At 45.4% G+C, this 19,912-nt stretch overlaps 1 protein-coding gene across 1 annotated transcript in view; it reads right to left on the bottom strand.

The window, feature by feature from the left end:
- Positions 1-10,199, bottom strand: part of LOC144108591 (uncharacterized) — a 56,062-nt gene extending 45,863 nt beyond the window's left edge. Inside the window, exon 1 of the mRNA XM_077641788.1 lies at positions 10,066-10,199. Coding sequence (XP_077497914.1) covers positions 10,066-10,199 — 134 coding nt within the window. The remainder of the gene's footprint in view (positions 1-10,065) is intronic.
- Positions 10,200-19,912: the final 9,713 nt, after the last annotated feature.

The raw sequence follows: 19,912 nt of genomic DNA, 5'->3' as shown, positions 1-19,912 counted from the left end.
GAATGACGAATGTTCCACTGTCATCACATAAATACCGCGTTTCTTGAGCTCGCCGAAACCCGCGGTAACATAACCACAAACAACTCTACAAAAGGCTTGTATCCAGTAACACAGCAATCCAGGGAGCGGGCCACAATGGAAGGAGAAGAGCCTGAAACGCAAGAGCTATTGATTGGTGCGAGCTCTGATCTGAGACACATGTATAATATGACACGGGATGCTTATTATCCCGTATTGACGTGAGTCAATGCGGAAAACCGTGCCGGTTCGGTGTGTTTGCGATGTGGCTTTGTTAGGGCGCTGACATGTGGCTGGGTAATCTCTTGATACTTTTGCAATGCTCTCCTTGGGTAACCTATATTTAGACACTTATTTTGTCTGCAGGAAACGAGGCAGCGTGTAAAGGAAACCAGTCAGGTTGAAATTTCTAATCTCATTCGTTGTCCTCCCAAGTTTTTCTTTCTGCGGCTGCGGTCGGTTCAGTGTCGACGATAGATCTTCGGGTCTCTGAGAGGAGCAACAACAAATAATATGATACGAAGGTAAGCGGAGTAAGTTCTTGGAAGGCCTTGCTATGTGCGGCTAGTATTCTCCAATTGGTTTCAATCGTTTGAATGACGACTCCATCGTCGTCAGCGTGCTCATTGAGAATAGTCAGAGAGAGAACAGCGCTAATATTATGAACAATAAATTAGAGCGAATCAGAAGCATTTTACTACTTGCGTGATACGCGAATGGTCACTTGACCTGGTTAAAACGCTCAACTGACAAACGAGACATGTGGAGCTGCGCTGTAAAACGTAAAACGAGGCCAGGTGACTGATCGCATATCAAGTGCCTCATAACCCTTCTGATTGATTCTCATAATCACGACATCATGGCCTGAGAGGTCTCTCTGATGACTGAACTATTTTCAGAGTTTGTGGCGTCATCAGCAAGCCGGCACACGCCTCTGCGCTATTATTTCACTTCTGAAACTTCCACGGAGTTCACGCAGGTTCTATTCTGTCTGCCGCTGCCGCAAAATGCGCTGCCCGCGTAGAAGCTCAGTGCCGTCGCCACCAAGATGCAGCTTTGTAATCTGTCAATGTAGAAGCGCAGTGCCGACGTGAAGGTGCTGCCGTTCGAGTCGCTGACGTGCAAGACAACCGTCATCGCCGCCACTATTCAGCCGTGCGAACAGGCTAGGCCGAAGGAAATGCCCGCATAGCGAACAGCGAAGCCGAGGCTAGGAAGTTCCACAACAGGGCGTCAGGCTATGCATCAGTAAGCATAAAAATGGTTTGTGGTTTTTGGTGGTTTAACGTCCCAAAGCGACTCTGGTCATTCGGGACACCGATGTGAAGGGCTCCGGAAATTTCGACCACCTGGGGTTCTTAAACGTGCACTGACATCGCACAGTAGACGGGCCTCGAGAATTTCCCCTCCATCGAAATCCGACTGCCGCGGTCGGGATCGAACCCGCGTCTTTCGGGCCAGCAGCCGGGCGCCATAACCAGCTGGGCCACCGCGGTAAACATAAAAATAACTGCACTTTTTTATTCAATAAGAGAGATCGCACAAAATGGCGGCGGTGTAACAACGCATCTTAACCGTCTAGTATTTTTTTTTCATTCAGAAGAAGAAAAAGGACTACAAAAGGAAACTGAGGTACTCGTGAACCATCTGTACATTCCAATTTCATGTTCAAGACAATATAAAGGTAGGACCAAACTAAAGTTTTTGGAGAGCTTTGAGGGGAGTGCCTATACTTTCCAGTCTACGTATGTGCGTGAAATGCGCTTTGTTAAAAGCACCAGCATTTGCAAAAGCTTCGGCCGCCTCAGCGAGAGCCATCGTTTAGAGACGCGTGAGGCGGATGCAATTGGGACGAAGGATATATGGAGGCGCCTTTCTAGGCCTGCTCGTCTTCCGTAATGTGCTTGCCTATTAGCCCCGCATCTTATTTGGGAAGTGCGCCAAAAGGCCAGACAAGCCCAATACTATCCACTCCATTTTGTAGCGTGGCAAATACTGCCGGCAAAAATAAACTAGCGGTTGCAATAAAATGCTACTGGTGCAGCTTAGTAGGTGTCCATTATTACTCGGTCCAGTAACAGGAAATCAGGACCACGTGGAATGAAAGCTGCGAAATAAAGGCATCTGTTTGTACCCATGCTTTCCATCCTTGATTCGAACCGTTAGATTCGTTTTAAACTTGGCTTTCAGGTTGACATGTATTTCAAGACTTTCAATGTGGAAAATCTATTCTTAGCCCCTCTTCACATGTAATGCACGCGGACAAGAATAATTAACCCCCAGTTTTCTTCGTTAAACGAAATGCGCCGTAGGTGATCTAGGACAAAAATATTGCAGGGGACACTTGACCTACGCAATAAGGGTATGACGCGATGGCGTACTGGGTTAATTCCTATATATGCAGAAGGTCATTCTCTACTTTACAGTCATAGATCACTGCGAGTCCACGTACCCGTACTGGCGCAGTAATGCGGAGGTTAAACGATGCGCCAGTGCCCTGCGATGGCTGGTGCTCCCAGCGGTGGGCCTTGCCTGGCTCCAGTTACCATTCGCGGGCAACCAATCAATGGTTCGCAGTTTATCTATTTATTTATTTATTCACAAACACTGCTGTCTCAGAGGGTAGATATAGCAGGAGTGGGTACATGCATTAGTAAAAACAAATAACATTGGTAGAATAGAATTAGATAACATAGAAGTATCAAAAACAGAACAGCAGGTCAAATTGTTAGGCAACTGAACAACGAGCTCTTCAACTGGCAATGAGCGAAGTGAGCCGTCCAATCGGTTCCAAATTTCAACAGTTAGCGGGAAAAAAGAAAATTCAAAGCAGTCTATATGTGATTTGAAGGGAACAATGTTTAATGGGTGGTTCCGTCGGTGCTTTTGACGACGCAAATGAGAAGGATGTCTGAATGCCAGATGATGTGGGAACGATCTTGTGCAGCATGATGATTCGTTCACGTGTGCGCCTATGTTCAAACGTTTGCAAAGATAATTCTGCATATGTGAAGCAGGTGAAATGTTGCGATCGTACTGGCCGGAGATGAATCGTATTACTTTTCTTTAACTGATTCTAAACGCTCAATGTCGCGCGCGTGATGAGGGGACCAAACAGTTGAGGCGTACTCATGGATCGGTCGAACTAGTGATTTTTAAGCAGTTAAATTACATTCCTTCGTGGCATTCTTTAAGGTTCCTTTGAGATAGCCAAGTTTGCGAAGTGCTTTCCCAGAAATGCTATTAATGTGAGCATTCCATTTTGGTTATATAAAGAAATAACTCAATAATGGCTGCATTTGGGCGAGTTGGTTTTCCATTCTGAACGTAAAAGCGCAAAAACACAAGGACACAGACTAAGGCAGACAACACGAGCGCTTACTTCCAACTGATTTTATTTCATGCAAGAAGCGAAATTTATACTCTTGATAAGTGTCTGCACATGCTTACAGGGCAATTACCGCAGAGTTATGACTGATACCAGTTATCATGTAACACATATGAAAGATGTCAGATATGCCATCTCTTTTTGTGACAGCAGAATTGATGGAGCACTTATACAATCATCCCCAGCTCGCGCTATCTCCAAAGCTTCAACAATTTCTCGGGTAATTTGGCATTTGTGCACGTAAAGGACTTTGCACTTGTGAAAGAGAGGACGACAACCCTCTTTACTTTTTCTTTTGCACTTTAAACAATGAATGCTCATGTGCCCCCCTTTTTTGTTGTTCACAACATGCATGAAATAAAATCAGTTGGAAGTAAGCGCTCGTGTTGTCTGCCTTAGTCTGTGTCCTTGTGTTTTTGCGCTTTTACGTTCAGAATGGAAAACCAACTCGCCCAAATGCAGCCATTATTGAATTACATTTCTAGTACAATGGGCTCTTTTTCATGTGTGAACAAGTATTCGTATCTTCTGGTTTCCCTCACCGCAAACGCCATCTGCCAAGCTCGTGCTCTCTCCTTTTGTATTCGCTGCAACGTGCTGCCCCAGACTATCTTAGCCCTGTTTGGATCCCTTCCACCTTCGGTCAGCCATGGCAAAAAGATTCTCAAGATACTTCGAGCGGAGTGGAGAAGGCAAGCAAGACTGTACAAGGATTTCTTGCAAGCAAGGCTTTTCACAGGTGAGAGCCTGCCGAGCGCCAAAAGAAAATGGAAACAATTCAATCGAACGCTCGACCAGGTTTCTGAGTTTTTATGGAGTACTGTCCTGCCAGGGCTTCGCAAACTGGTCCCTCCACGGCTGTCTAGGTCGCAAAACCACGTCCGTACGTTTGGGGAGGTAACACTTCCCGAAGAGGTACGCCGTACACTTCAGCTGGGGCCCAAGTTCGCTGTGGAACAAAAGAAATCAAAACCGGAACTCTTGGCCATGGTCCGAACAGTCTCCAAACATGCACCTACGAGTGATCAAGGGAGCTGCGTCTCGCAGGGTGTCGACGTTCTAAAGATGTGTTCGAAGACAAAGCCTCAAGTGTCCCCTTCAAGTGTTTTGAAATTCCTGAAGCAAGGCGATTTATGTCTTCTTCCTTGTGATAAGGAAGGTGGCTTTGCTGTGATGCCAAAGGTCCTTTTTCATGAAAAAGTCAGTCATGCTGCTGAGAAAGTGTTTGATAGGCAAAAAGGTATAAATTTGTCAAAAGTAAGATTGAAAGCAAAAAAGTTGTGCATCTCCTTGAATTTAACCCGCTTAGCTCAGTCCGTAGAAAAGGCCAGTGATCTAAGTCTTAACATGTTCTTTTCCGCTAAGACACACAAAATGGAATGTCCCTTAAGAATTATCGTTTCGGAAGCGCGCACCTGGCAAAAACCAGTCTCTGACTTCCTACAGAAATGTCTAAAACAGCTAGTTTTTGATGACCCTTTCATGATAAAAAATTCAGGAAATGTAATTGATTTTCTAAAGCAAAGTGATGGAAAGAACATGTTTGCCTTCTCGGTCGATGTCAAAGACCTTTACTATTCTTTGCCGAAAAACGGATTATTGCAGTGCGTTGAAAGATGTATTGAGAACGCTGGCCCCATTGCTTTCCAGAATTCAGTGGGGGTGAGTGTTGGGGGTTTTTTGGAGCTATTAAGTACATATCTCAATTCTACGTTTGTATAGTGGGCCGACGATCTGTTTTTGCAGAAACAAGGAATATGTATTGGGTCCAGCGTAGCTCCTTTGTTAAGTGACCTGTTTTTAGCTGAATGTGACAGAAGGCTTTTAGCCTGCCTTGAAGACGTAGGGGTGTTAAAAGTTTTTCGTTTTGTTGACGATTTTTTAATCTTCTTAGACACCACTGCAATCACCCTCAATGAGGCGGTAGAAAAGGTTTTACATCATTTCAAGTGTAGCCTATCTCCTCTTGTAGTCACGCATGAAATGCCAGAGAACAGTAGCATACGCTTTCTCGATATCAGGTTAACTTTTCTAGAAGACCACACTTGCTGGATTTATCATCCCAGGGATGGAAAAATGCCCTTACCCTTCAGTTCCGCGCACTCAAAGCTTATAAAAAGAAACATAGCTCGTTTAGGGTTTCTTAACTGTACAAAGAAGTCTTGTGAACATGCAATCGAAGAAAGCCTTCTCCTGCAGTCCAACAAATTGCAAGATGTGGGTTATCCGTTACACCTGCTGGTTTCTGTGGCGGAAGGACTTGTCAAAAAGAAAAAATGGGAAGCCAAGTGCCAGGACGAGCCGGAAGAGACAAAAGCCAATAAGAAATTTGCAGTCATTCCTTATAAACATAAGATTTCACACAATCTCAAAAAAATTGGTAACAGGGCAAACGTTGACGTGGTGTTCTCTGCCCCAAATAAGCTGATGTCATTACGTAAGCAAAGTACTTCAGGAAACCAAAGAAAAACTGGTTGCATAATCAGGCATCAAAAGCCGTTTGTGAGATGCAAAGAAGGTGTTGTTTATAAAGTGCCCTTATCATGTGGAAAATACTATATAGGCCAAACGGGACGATGCCTGAACGAGCGGTTGAGCGAGCATGACTACGTTGTGAACAACAAAAAAGGGAGGCACATGAGCATTCATAGTTTAAAGTGCAAAAGAAAAAGTAAAGAGGGTTGTCGTCCTCTCTTTCACAAGTGCAAAGTCCTTTACGTGCACAAATGCCAAATTACCCGAGAAATTGTTGAAGCTTTGGAGATAGCGCGAGCTGGGGATGATTGCATAAGTGCTCCATCAATTCTGCTGTCACAAAAAGAGATGGCATATCTGACATCTTTCATATGTGTTACATGATAACTGGTATCAGTCATAACTCTGCGGTAATTGCCCTGTAAGCATGTGCAGACACTTATCAAGAGTATAAATTTCGCTTCTTGCATGAAATAAAATCAGTTGGAAGTAAGCGCTCGTGTTGTCTGCCTTAGTCTGTGTCCTTGTGTTTTTGCGCTTTTACGTTCAGTAAAGAAATAACACCCAGGTATCCGAACTCGCTGACATGGGTCAAGCAGTTACCGTTATTACTGTAAGAGAAATGCCGCAGATTCTTTTTGTTACCGAAGGTCATCGCAACTCTATTACTGCAGTTAATTTTCATTTGCCATGAGTAACTTCATTCAAAGAACAATGAAAACATTTTGTCTAGTTCCTGCTGATTACGGGCGTTAGCAACGTTGCGGTAAATAACGCAGTCATCGGCATGTAGGCGTAACTTCACTGCGGTGTCATTAATAAGATTTGTACATCATTAATGAAAATTATAAATAATAGAGGCCCAAGCAACGATCCTTGGAGCACACCAGAAGTTACAGTGACTGACGATGACTGTGCTTGGTTGAAAGTGACGAACTGGGATCTTAAGCATAATAGTCGGTTATCCAGTCGAGTAACTTCTTGCCGTTAAATATGGTACGCAGATTACGAACGAGCTTATCATGGCAGACCATGTCAAATGCTTTAAAAAATCTAGAAATATTGCATCGATTTGATCGCGGGCATTTAATGCGGAAGCTATGCCGTGAGCAAATTCAATGAGCTGAGTTACAGTGGAGGAACCACAAACTGGGCAGAGGGAAGCCAAGGGAGGGTGAGAGGCGGTGAGTTGCAGGTGGCAAAGCGGGCAAAGTTAAATCCTTCCTTCCTTTTGGTGCACTGGCGCTAAACTGCCATCTGCCACAGTGGGCAGTTTGCTCACCATCCGCTGGCCAGGTCTGCAAGGTCATGTGACCTAGGTAGCCCACCTGCCTCCTGGCTTTCCCTCTCGGCATCACCTGCAGCAGTCATGCTCGTGATTTTTTGCTCACAACGCCGACAACGCAATTTACGGACAACGAGGCTTTTAACGCTCTCGCGTTAGTATGTACAGATATCTCTCGAGGCTTAGTAATTATGGGCTTACAGAAAACTTAAGCGCAGTCGATACAAAGCAGTTTCTGCGTTTCCTCTTCACCAGCGAGCCACCTGGTTGGACCAGGACCCATGAGGGCTTTTTCGCTGGTTACCCAACTAGCGCTAGCACACGAAAAGGAAGGATTTCGCTCTGCCCGCTTTGCCAACCACCACCCTCTCTCCAGTTTGCGAACTGCCAACCATGGCAGGAGGATACTAGCAGGCGGTGGCTTCATCCACATATAGGGCGGCTTTCGCTTGCGAGGAGTCTAGTGCTAGCCCACTAATGAGAACCTCCTGAAGGGAGCCATAGGAGTTGCTTTGGCTGATAACACTTGCTGGCGATGGTAGCACAACGGGTCAGCAATCTAGAGAAGGGAGGACACGTGCAGAATAAGTCTGAAGAGAACCGTTACGGAATTCAGCCTCGCCTACTGAAGGAAAAGGCCGCAGCTGTATTGTATACCGATACAGCTATTGTCCCGAAGTGCGTGAACTCGCAGCGCCTCTTAAATCATGCGATCATTCAGGTGACACACTCTGAAGAGCGCGTAAAAGTTTCAGGTGTGCATTGCAGCAGCGGACAACCTGCATGATATTACCACGGGGTAGTTGTGGGTCACGGCATGTGACGACTTTGGCAACGCCACGCGTTTACATGACGGAATTTTGTCATGTGTTAGTATTATAGCAGCCATTGTGTCCAGCGTTGGTATGCGAAGCATCGCCGGAGAGAGAAAAAACCTCTATTTCCACTTTCACGAGAGCGAAGGAAGGGATATGAACATAGGAGAGGGGGAGGAATACAGGATGGGAGCCCTCCAGACAACGAGTGGCGATAAGGAAACCGCCCTGGATAAATCGCACTAAGCAATAAGCGACGGTGGAGAGGAAGTACTGCGCTTCGCCCTGGGATTACTGCATTACATCGGTAGAGTGAACAGAGGCATGACATGTCACACGGTGGTTGACGGAATAGATCACGCCACCCGCTCTCACGGTCTGAGCTGAGCGGAAGCGGCTGCTGCGTCTGGGGAAAACATTAATGCGAACAGAAACTGTGCTTCATCAGTCGCATTCATGATTAAGTTTTTTTCTCCCGCTGCTATTTGATAACAACAGCAATACATTCTTGGAGAATTCACTGCGTACATTTCCTGTAAGGTCAATCAAAAGAAAGTAAAGGAACGTGTAACGTAGATCGAAAACACTTTGTCATAAATATGCCACACAGAAGAAAGAAATATTAGCGGGCAATGGTGCAAGCCGGTATACGCGTGTGACAGGGCCCGCCGCAGTGTATGAGTGCGATTTTTATTCTTGTGTTGCATGAAGACCATTTTCTGGGTGAGTTGGCTTCAAATCCCCAATATACGGCGCTAAAGATGAGACACAAAAAGGAAGGACTCTCTGTGAGCGATGAGTGGAGCGTTCCTTGCCCTTGGTTCAGAACTAGCTTGCTAGTCAACTTGATACATATCCTCCACACGCCTTTGCCTTTTTTCCACCCGTGTTTCACTTTAGGTCGACGTTAAAACACAGTCACATTATCAATCAACCGTTATTCAACTGATTCATAAAAAAAAAAGCTGGAGGATTAGCATTGCTAAGCATGAAATAGAGCGTTAGAGCACAGATTTTGCAGGCGGACACCAGAGCCACGTAACTGAAAGCGCGATTGAGGTCATCACTGACCCATGGAGCCAGTTATACACGTCTTCAACTTTATCATCGCCAGCGCAAATTTACCCAATGTATGAAGGCGGCCAGTGCACCAATATGCGTTTCTGCAGCAATGTTTTCAACTTCAACGCGTATTACCTTAGTGCCGTGTGCATGCCACAGCGTTATCCATGGCACAGCACGCAGTGCAAATTTCTCTGTCAGTACAGCCACTTCGCTCAAGGCGGGAATATTAGTTTGGTAGTAGTATTAGTTCACGAAGAGGACGATGTGCAATACACAGCGCGAGAGTGTGTTGCAGTTCAACACGAGGCGCGTTCGGCTGCAGCGATAGCTGAGTCCGCTCGTGCAGTAGCCAGCGAAAGTGATCTGTTCGCGCCGCCGTGGGTTCGAATCCCATCTGCGGTTATTTATTTTGTTTCACTTGGCATAAAACCCAAAAACATCACAAGAACTTGCTCGGGTTTTTATTAGTCCGCTTTATTTTCAGCAATCACTCTCTGGAACTGGCTATCCGCAATCATCAAATCATTCCGTACCGAAGCACAATTCCATAAAAACTTGAAACTATGTACTGTTTAATTGCCTTCAATTAGCACGCCAATGAAACCTGTTGCTATTGTGCACGACTTCTATTGCTTGAATGCGTGTACTATGTTCTCTTTTTGTTTTTGTAAAATATGTTTTTAAAATTTAGCATGTTTAAATTGTTTGTTTTGATTATTAATTTCCACTGCACCTACTTTTCTCTATGTAATTGCTATCTGCCATATGTTTATCTTACTTCGCATATGCAATGAATAACAGGAGGTCCCCCTGACAGTTTCCACTTAATTTATGTACCCCTTGCATCTGCTTCTTATTTCAATAAAACCGTTCAAACCGTTTACCCATCGGAATAGTGCTTTCGCACTTATTTTGACGGAATGCGGAATCGAGCATGTCTTTGTTTCCATTAGCGTACACATCACGACCGGTTATAAATGCGCTGGAAAAGAGTCCTTCTGCCGTGCAACAAAACTCACATCTGGCGGTTGTTCGAATGAGCAGAGGCCTGCTCCAAAGCAACGGGTGCAGTCCCACGGTGCGGACCTCCGTGACCTGCACTGGGCGCTGGCCTGTCGTCGGAGCCGTCCTTCGATGTTCCTGGAGCTGTCATTTGAGCAACTGCCGTCGCGTATGATGCTCGTTCACAATGGCTATCTACTCGCTCAACAAATATTACAGGCAGCTCCTGTTTGAAAGTATTGAAAGAAGAAAAGACGTGAATACAGGTAAATGTGATACCATCCCACACACCTTGAAGCGCACAAACGCACCTCTCCCTGTCAGCTCTTTAAAATGTATTGAACATGCCTGATCCTCTTGAGTTTTGAGTTCAGGAGTTGAAGTATTGACTGTGCTGCTTCTCGCGCCGCCATTAAATCGCATTGCAGTTCTTAACAGCAGCTTAGTACTTAAGATAAAACATCGAGATGGCATCCAGAAACAGAAATCGCATTCTGTCGTGAGGACGGCTCCTTTATGCTTCGTCCACAAGATGCGTGTAGTTTGCAGTTGTTGAAATCTGCAAGCTTGAATATGTCCAAGATGAAGATCTTGTGAGCCAATGGATCGTAGGAAAATAACCCTTACCTAATGAGAGGTTTACATGCAGATAATGTGGAGTGAGCCATATTTGAACAATATATACTCTTATTCAGGCTAGTTGGTTCATGGTGAAAGGTATGATGAAGACGGCGTGGCCAATGGAGACAAAGATGACACAAAAACGACAAGGCCAGCTCCACGACAGGCGTTGATCATGTTGTTTCTTTGTCTTGTTTATCCCCGTCGGTCGTGCCGTCTTCGTTGTATCACATTTGACTTCAGACCGCTGGTGGGTATCGACGAGTTCTGGCGCTTGAGAATGGCCTCTATGAGCGGGATGTAAAGCAGGCATACAACATTATTTTCGAAAAAGTTGCGATTCTTTTGTTCAGTTGCGGAAACTCAACACTTTGTAGTGGAATCCTTGTGTGCGCTAGCAGAAATGTGTCGAAATAAAGGCGATCCTTCTTCCGCCGCAGGCCAGCTATCCGTTAAATCACTCCATCAATGCGTTCTATTGTTTCGTGTCCAAGCCCGACCGGAGAGCACAGGAGTAGAGCGTTCGATGCCCATCGCGCACGCCGGTCTCTTTACTTTCTTTTTGCAAAGATATACTATCCCGTGGCCACAATCTCAGCGCGGCGTTGCGACGTTGTACAGAGAAAACTCGCGTCCTTCAAAGCATTGTATATGCTTCTTCTTACTTGGCTGCATGCACAATTGCTTTACATTTTTGAGAAAAACCTGCAGGTCTATGCCTCGATTGTTCGGAAGCTAGCTGTTAGGGCTGTTTGTTATTGGAGCTGCTGAAATAAGAGCGAATATTTATAGCACACTATGTATGTCGCCCGTCAGTCATGTCATTCCTGTATTCATGAAAAAAATTAGCTTTCAGTTTTTTCCGGATACTCTGCGGTATAACACCAAAGATAATCTTAACTGTGCGTCTTCATGATCTGGTTTCGCTGAAGCTGAGATATAATTCAGTAACTTTTCGTTCATAATATCGGGACGTTCCTTTCAACCTTCTTGCAGTGCTAGGGTTCGCATGTGTGTCCCACCTCTCTTTGTCAAGTTTTACTGCGATTATTTATTATACCGTTTAGCAGGGGACTTAGCAGGGTTTAGCAGGGGACTTAGCTACTAGCATTCATCCCAGAACTTGTAACTTGTGCGGAAACAGCATTGAATTAAACAGTTTTAAATCGACAGTTGAAATTCCTACAAAATACCACCACGTGCATGCCTGATTTGGCACCGTGAGGCATGGTCCCAAGCAGCGCACGTAACTGGCCTAATATTTGAAATGTATTGGTAAAGGTGGCCCTACAAAGGACCAGTGTGAAACCATCCATTTGCAATATTGGGCCAAATATTTGTGCTGCTTGGGGTATGACTTGTGAGGTTTAACGTCACGAAGGTGCACATTCGCTTCGTGAGAAGCCGTAGCGAAGGGCTCCGGATTAATTTAGACCACCCGGGGTTCATTAACGTGCGTTATCCGTTACTTCACTGCATCCATGCGTTCTATTGTTTCCTCTCAAAATCCGACAAGACGACACAGGTGCGCTGCTGTCGGGATTCGATTCCACCACTTATGGATCAACCGCCCTACGCCATATTTCCTGATCTACCGTGGCGGGTTATCTGGAATACCGTTTATGCATTGAACATCAGTCCACACTTAGCCCATACCTCAATAGTTGCCAAAAATTATGATGGATCCAAAGTGGGCACTGTTTTCGCATTGGACTTCAATGTATAATTTCATGCATGTTTTTAGTCAGCTTGAGCGATATGCCGGCAAGCAAACTGAAGAAATTAAACGTCAAAAGGAAATTAAAAGTTCTCGCTCGAGAGATGCACAAAACGTTGACTTTGCAAGTTGTATTTCCTCTCTGCCCGTTTTTCCAGTTCACCATAGGTGTATGAACTCGCAACCTTTTCTCACACAGTGTGTCACAAACATCTAAGCTTGATACCGAGCGTTGAGCACCTGTGAATTAAGAATTTACAGCCCATTTGTCTTTGTGGTTTCGCAATAACCAACGTATCCGGTTGGCTCTCTGCACGAGCTGTTTCATGGTGCTTGCAGAGTGCCGATGTTTTGATAATGGTGTCAAGCAGTGGTGCAGAAATTGAGGCCGCGGAATTAGTAACTAGAGGTGTTATGCTTGCGTAGCAATGAACAGAAAGGCGAGCGGAAGCTCAGGTGCTGATGCTTTGTAATATACATTCATTGTCCATAATATACACATTAATAAAATTACAGTCACAATAGTAGATCGGGTCCCATACATTAAAGTAAAGATGGAAGGCACAAACCAGGAACGATTCGGTTGTCAAATAGAAATTCTTTTGAAACCTAGGGCAATTACTTTCACCTTTAGGTCAGTGAGGGAACCATTCCAGATTAGGGCATCATTGAATTTGATTAGTCTACGACTGTAAGTAGTTTTGGCATGGTTGGAGATTAAAAGCCTGCTGGTTTCCACTCATGTACATCTGGTGGGAATGGAACGTTGAAGGGAACAGGTTCTTTAGAATCTCCAATGATATATTTACTCTTGCTTGTAGTTTTTAATATGCACACAAAATTTAAAGATAGCAATTGATCCGATCTCAATAAAGGCTCAGTTGTATCGGTAGTTTTTGAAAGTGTAATAATCTTAACCACTGGTTTTAGCACAGGGATGACTGGATCTAAATACGTCTATATGTACTACGCCAAAATTTTATACCATAGAGTAAGGCTGACTGCGCACAAAAGCCCGAAAATACTCAGAATATGAAACCAAAGAAATCACGTGCCTTTTTAAAAAGCAAAAATCATACGGTGGTTTTGAACAGCTATGTTACATATTAACATGTTCGAAACGAGCGCAAAGAGTTTCTAGCTGGTCATATTTTTTGACGGTCATGCATTATCTATATATTTTCGCTTAATCAACCAATGTAAAGTTGATTTTTTCAGTGTTCAGGGTAAGTCGTTCAAAGAAAATCATTCTGCTACGTTAAAAAGTTACTCCTGTATTTTAATTGCCATTTATGCGTTGTGTCTCCAATGAAAGTCAGAGCCCCATTGTGAGCATTAGCTTGGAGCCTGAAATTAACAAGACTTTAGAGGAGACTGCACAGCTTCTTCGACCGGTTATAGCAGATGATCAGATGCTGTTATACGAAACAGGGGGTATGCTCTCAACGGAACAGCTCCAAGGTTACGTTAATCTCGCCGGCATAATAACATTACCTTTACAACTGTTATCACAATGATTTATTTGTGGCAGGCACTATAGAGAATGAATTCACAAGCGGCTGTAAAGCGTTTCTCATGGACCACAAATTCCTGCCAAACAGAACACCGGCATATTTTTCTACAGGTTTAACCGAAATTGCAAATACGAATATACCGGTGTCGACACAAGTACACGGAACACCCTCCGACGTTCTTACTATATTCACGCGTTGCATAAACGCAATCGAAAGGTATGAGATTTGGAGGCTGGCAGAAAGCGCCGGGACCGTTTCTCATGCATACAAAATTTTTCTCGATTTCGGGTAGGGCAGGACAGAGCTGTGCACGGGTCCCGAAAGCCCGGACCCGGCCCAGCCCGGCCCGGGCTTGGGCCATTTGGAGATTCTCTCGCTCGGGCTTGGGCCGGGCCACCCGGGCCAGGCTTTCTATGTCTCGGACGGGCCGCTAACAAACGCTAACGATAACAAAAGGCAAACGAAATTTAAATAAACTGATTTTCTTGATATTGTTTCTTTTTGTGTCGGCGTCGCTTTACTGCAGTCGGGCCGGGCCCGGGCCGGGCCTTTACCCGGCCTAAGGCCGAGTCGGGCCGGGCCAGGCGAACTCAGGCTTCTTAGCATCGGGCTGGGCCGCCTGTGGTAGTGTAGGGCCCGGGCCGGACGCGGGCTCAGAATTGCGGCCCGTACACAGCTCTAGGCCAGGAATGATTTCTCTTAGGATATCACTGTGTGCTCGGCTTCTTTACTGCGCGCCTGTACCTTAAGATCCCTGTACTTGATTATGACAACAATGCAGATACCTGAGCTAGTCTGTTGCTTTGAACACAAAACATCACACCAGCGCTGATGCATACAAGGGCTGAAGAGTACAGTTGATGGGTACAATTGTTGGGTACATGATGGGTACAATTGTTGGGGGTGCCCGCCTGTTTTTTAGTCCTTGTTCGTTAGCGCCAGCACTATGTCTAGTAACGATAAACAGATAAAGGCCACCCGTGAAGGGTATTTCAGTGTTCATTCATTTTACCTGCCCTTACGGTATCTTCAGTCGGTGGGTGCGTCCTTACGAAAGCCGAGGCAGGTAGCGGGTAGCACAGCGGGCGACGGTATGGTAGGAAAGCAGCTGACGACGTAGATGATGCATCAGTCGCCAAATACCGAGCGCTGCAGATTCTTTGGGCTGGCTGCCGACAATCAGTCAGAAAAAAACCGTCTACAATCACAGACGGGCCCTCGGCGGCTTCTTCTTCGTCCTTTTCCACAGAGTCACAGCGCGTCGCAGGTCATTTTGGCTTGCTTCTAACACGGAACCGAGGCACGCGCCAGGAAGTTGCCATCATCAGCCTAACTACACCCATTGCAGATAAAAGCCGGCCCTGTCTATCAATTTATCATGCCCTTTGCAAGCTGCGGTCACTTTATCCTCACAAACTTTCAGATCTCCACCGCTCGCCTGAATTTGAGCACCCTCCCCTCCCCCCCAACACCCCCTGCTACGCTTGCCTTCTGTCCGTTACCCGTTACTCCGTTAACCTAAACGAGCTAGGAAGAGAGGACAGGGGGAGAAGTAATATATACAAACTATTTACACACATTTCTTATTGTGTAAATAGTTTGTATATATTACTTCTCCCCCTATCCTCTCTTCCTGTCCCCTCACCTCTTTCACTTCATTTCTCCATTCTGCCTGCTATCCTTTATTTCCGCTGCCCCAGCTGAGGTGCTTCAGTATCGATGGCAGATGCCGGGGCTAGCAAATATCTTTTCCTTCCATTTTGCTAATATTTTAATAAAAACCACTACCAGCACCACCCTCGGCTAGCTGTCACTGGCATTACATGCCCCTCTGTTCATTTGTTGTTGTTGTCTGAAAAACGATATTCATTTCTTCTTCATTTTAACTAAGTTGTCATTAACTCCTTGTTCTTCGTTGTCCCATTCTAATTTCTTCCTCTCTTTTAGCGGTCCACCTATTCTTCTCCTTTTCGTAAAAGATGCGGCCTAAAATTTAAGAGTTAATGGAGAAAATTAGGCGCTCAAATTGAGTCAACCGTAAGAAAGAAGACTTTGGGCAAATTTATTTACTCTACGAGAAGAAGTTCGTATAAACTTCTTGGCGGGAGAAATTTCCTACATCACCTGCGTCAAGGGAGAAGTGTGATCTTATTTATTTTGAAACATATCGATATTGTACCGATTTGAGTTAATTGTCTTAATGGTTGCAGGATTAGAACTTGAGCCAACAGCTGTTGCGAAATCACTGACTAATTATGATGCCGTGCATGCAGAAGATTCAAGATTTCGTCCCTATTTACTTCCCAAGGTTATCAGCACAAACAGCCCTACACCAGGCACGAGCGTATGAACAACGGCATCAGAACTCTTTGCTGCGTCCGTCCTTCCTTTCCAGGACAGTAGCGTACTACCTGCTGTAGCTACAGAAGGACCGCAAAAGCAGGAAGCTTACTTGACTTTTGAAAAAAAAATTGATTAAGGAAGGTGTTTTGTCACTTATGTTGCCTCTTCGAATGCGCGCTTCTTGTCTTCACGGTGTCTCCACGTTACAGCTGCAGCTTGTAACTTGCAGATCCGTGCTTCGCATCTATCCTGCCGAGGGGCAGTACCTGCATCAGTGACCCAACTGTTTTCCTTCAAGTCCTTATAATTAAATCATTGAATAACCCGCATTAAAAGTGTCATCTTCTGCTGCACAACATAGAGTGCTGAATTTTTTTTTGCCTTCTGTTAAAGAATAAAAGATCGACTGATTGACATTCTGAGAACTAATTCAAATGCTGAAGTATGGTGAGTTGGGCGAGTTGGATGTAGTTCATTTTAGCGGTAAATTCAGCGCGAAGGGACGAAGGACACACAAAGGGGACAAAACAAGCGCTGTCTCGCAACTAAGTTTTATTAAGAAGGAACGCAAGAATATATACATACGGAAAAACAACACAGTGCGATAGGCACGTATTACAAAGATAGCGAAGAGGGCGCTATCATCTCCAAAGTTCACAAACCCCAAATACACTGCGTCACAGATCAAAAAGGTGATACGTCATGTGGTATTTAAAAAACCAATCACACTTTCAAATAATGCACCCGAGGGAGTGCTGACACAGACATCTTTTTCTTTTCGATAAAATATACCGCCATAGTTTCTCGAGTGCGCTCGTCGCGATGCCTCTACAACACGGTGTTTTTTTTTAATCAGCTTTGCTAACCTCTTTATTCTTCTTGGTGCACTTTGCACAGTGTTGAGCGATGCCTGAACGAACGGCGCCTGAAGAAAGGTTATCATGTTCCATGAGCCGAACGCTCAAGCATCGCCCGGTTTGTCCAATATACACTTTTTTGCAAGAGAGTGGTAACTCCTACACAACGCCGCGAACACAATCCAAAAATTGGGGGCGGTGATGCACTGCGCACACGAACGGGCTGACGTTACGCCGCCTATCTACTCTATTTTTTGTCATGGCACAAATGCGTTGCACTTTGAACGGTGCTGTGCACACGACGTCCACTCCAAACCTCCTCCCAACATTCCTAAGGTTGTGCGACATGCGATGGACATACGGAATCGCCACGGTTTTCTTCTTTTTCTTTTTTCTTCCTCCTCACCGTTCTTAGTGTTCCCGGAACGACCAGCCTTTAAGAAGGGCTTCAAATGGGCCTAGTTGGTTTGTAATCTTCTACATTGTTATTGCGGTACTCAAGGTTTACAAGACAAGAACGACACATACAGACAGGGCGCAAACTATCAACTGATTTTATTGCTAGGGAAATTCGTTTTATATGAACTGTTAAGGTGAAAAGACACAGAAACAAGTAGCTTCATGGAGATGAGTTGTCTAATCTTCTTCTGCTGACAGGCATGCGTAGAGGACGGAGTCTTTTCACTTCCTTAAAAAATTTATCTCTCGCTTCGTCAGCGCTACCGACGGGTCGCTGACGCAAGTGCCTTCCTTCTCAGACGTCATGCAAAATGCTTCATATAGCTCCCTTTGCATTTTATCTTGGGATCGCAGAATGACAGTGATGCTATCAACCAATGGCTTGCAGTTTTTGCACTTGAAGCAACACGCCGCCAGATTACCCGACGCGGGAGCCAAGCCGCATAACCTGCGATGCTATATGACGTATATGAACCGCTCTGCAGCAGCATGCATGTAACGGTTTTTGATATCTCAGTCTCCCTCTTCACAACAGCCAACAGCCCAACTGTCCTCCGTAGCGGCGTCGAAGCCGCGGCCAGCAGATGCCAAAGAGGTATCGGTAAAACACACGCCTGCTAGCCACACTTTCAGCTCCTGCAAAGGTACATACCGCACTAACAGTCACAAGAAACAGGATGAGAAGGCAAACTGGTGAAAACAGTGCAAAGCATGGCGATTGTCACTCGCTCTACTTTGCCTGACAAGGACTCTGAACCAGTGCCAGCGCCTGTCCTCAAGTCAAACCAGGCAACTGATGTGGGCCCTTCTTGCTCCCCACTGGTGTTCGCATCTTCAAAGAAGCCTGACACCAGCGGCTCGGCGGTGGCCAAATACAGGTTCGACGGGAGCCCACTGCAGATGCAGGTTCCAACCACGCTGCAGCTTCATCAGCTTCATGAGCCTTCATCAGCTTCATGCTCGCCACGCAAGCGGACGTGCCCCGGGTGCTTCTGCCGCCGCTCCGCTGCTGTCTCCTCTCCGGCAACCCTGCAATAAATGTGGCTGCGGTCGCCTTCCTGGGTGACCTCCCCACATCGATTTAAAAAAAAACGGGACTTCTGTTGCTTGGCCCTATATCTTTCTGCACAAAGTATTCCAGACTTCAGAATATTGTATCCACATTTGTGGAACGCGCCTTGCATAGGAAGGATTTGATAGTGTTCAGGTCATGCCCGTACATGTGGGCACAGCGCCTGGAGGGGATATAACTTGGTATTAATAGTTTCGTGATGCAGCATCTGATGTTACAGGCAGCCTAAGCACTGTAACCCTGGCAACCCAAAAGAAGAAAAGTTGCTTGTAACCTCAAACGCCCTCTTACTCGGCAATCAGTGCAACGTTTGATCAAAAAGTCTTTCATAAAACACACCACAGAAAATTGTTCATAATACTATGATGTGGCCATCCTACTCGCCCCCCCCCCCCCTTGCAGTCATTCGACAAGTACTGTCCATCACTTCTGCTGTGCTTAGTGCTTTCGCAGCAATTGTGTTCACAAGCTCTTTTATTGCATATAGGTTATGGAATGTCACATGAAAAAAGTTTTATCAGTTGTGTTACACATCTGTAGGTGTGTGCGAACATTTCGAACTTCAAATAGTTTCAGAGTAATAATTGCTATTCGATCTGCACCGTGATTTTGCTGTTAGAACTAGTTGAACGTCCTAAAAATTCATAAATTTGAATTTTCTGTTGGTCTAAACTCTCGCCAAAACATCACGAGATTTCCGAACGACAGTATCTTGCCCTTGTAACAAGAGGTAACTTGCCCTCTCTTCATATAATTGACTCTCAGCACGTGGCACAAGCCCGCAAATGATAATGCAAGGCCTTGCATAGAATTAATGCGCTGCTGAGCCTGGAGAGCTGCCGCAGAGTAAGTGCACACGATACAGTCAACAACTGGCTCTGAACCTTACTGGTAGTGATCTTGTTTTAGATCATTATGATAAGAGACGCAATGCTCACGGAAGCAGCCGGCTTGTGGAAGATGGAAAGGGCAAAGTTGTGGCTAGAGCATACTGCTGCATTCGTTTCGCAGCATTCGCTTTGATCGTTTTCCATTTTTTTGTCAATTGGAGTCTTAGGGTCCAGAGGGGACCAGAAAAAAAACGCACCACAGAAACATTGACCTCGAAGCCAACCTTTGGGTTTGGTTAAGCATTTGGGTTCATCACTCGGCTTGCAGTCCTGCGAAACCGATACACGCAGGCAAAGGGGGCTATGTGTCATCGTAAACGGTGCATTTTGGGAGATATTCCACAGCCAGCGCTTATAGTCTTCAGGCGTAAGGAGGGAGCTTGTAAGGGAT

The sequence above is a fragment of the Amblyomma americanum genome, chromosome 10, assembly GCF_052857255.1.
Source record: "Amblyomma americanum isolate KBUSLIRL-KWMA chromosome 10, ASM5285725v1, whole genome shotgun sequence".
NCBI lineage: Eukaryota > Metazoa > Arthropoda > Arachnida > Ixodida > Ixodidae > Amblyomma > Amblyomma americanum.
This window is presented reverse-complemented; position numbering and strand designations above follow the sequence as displayed.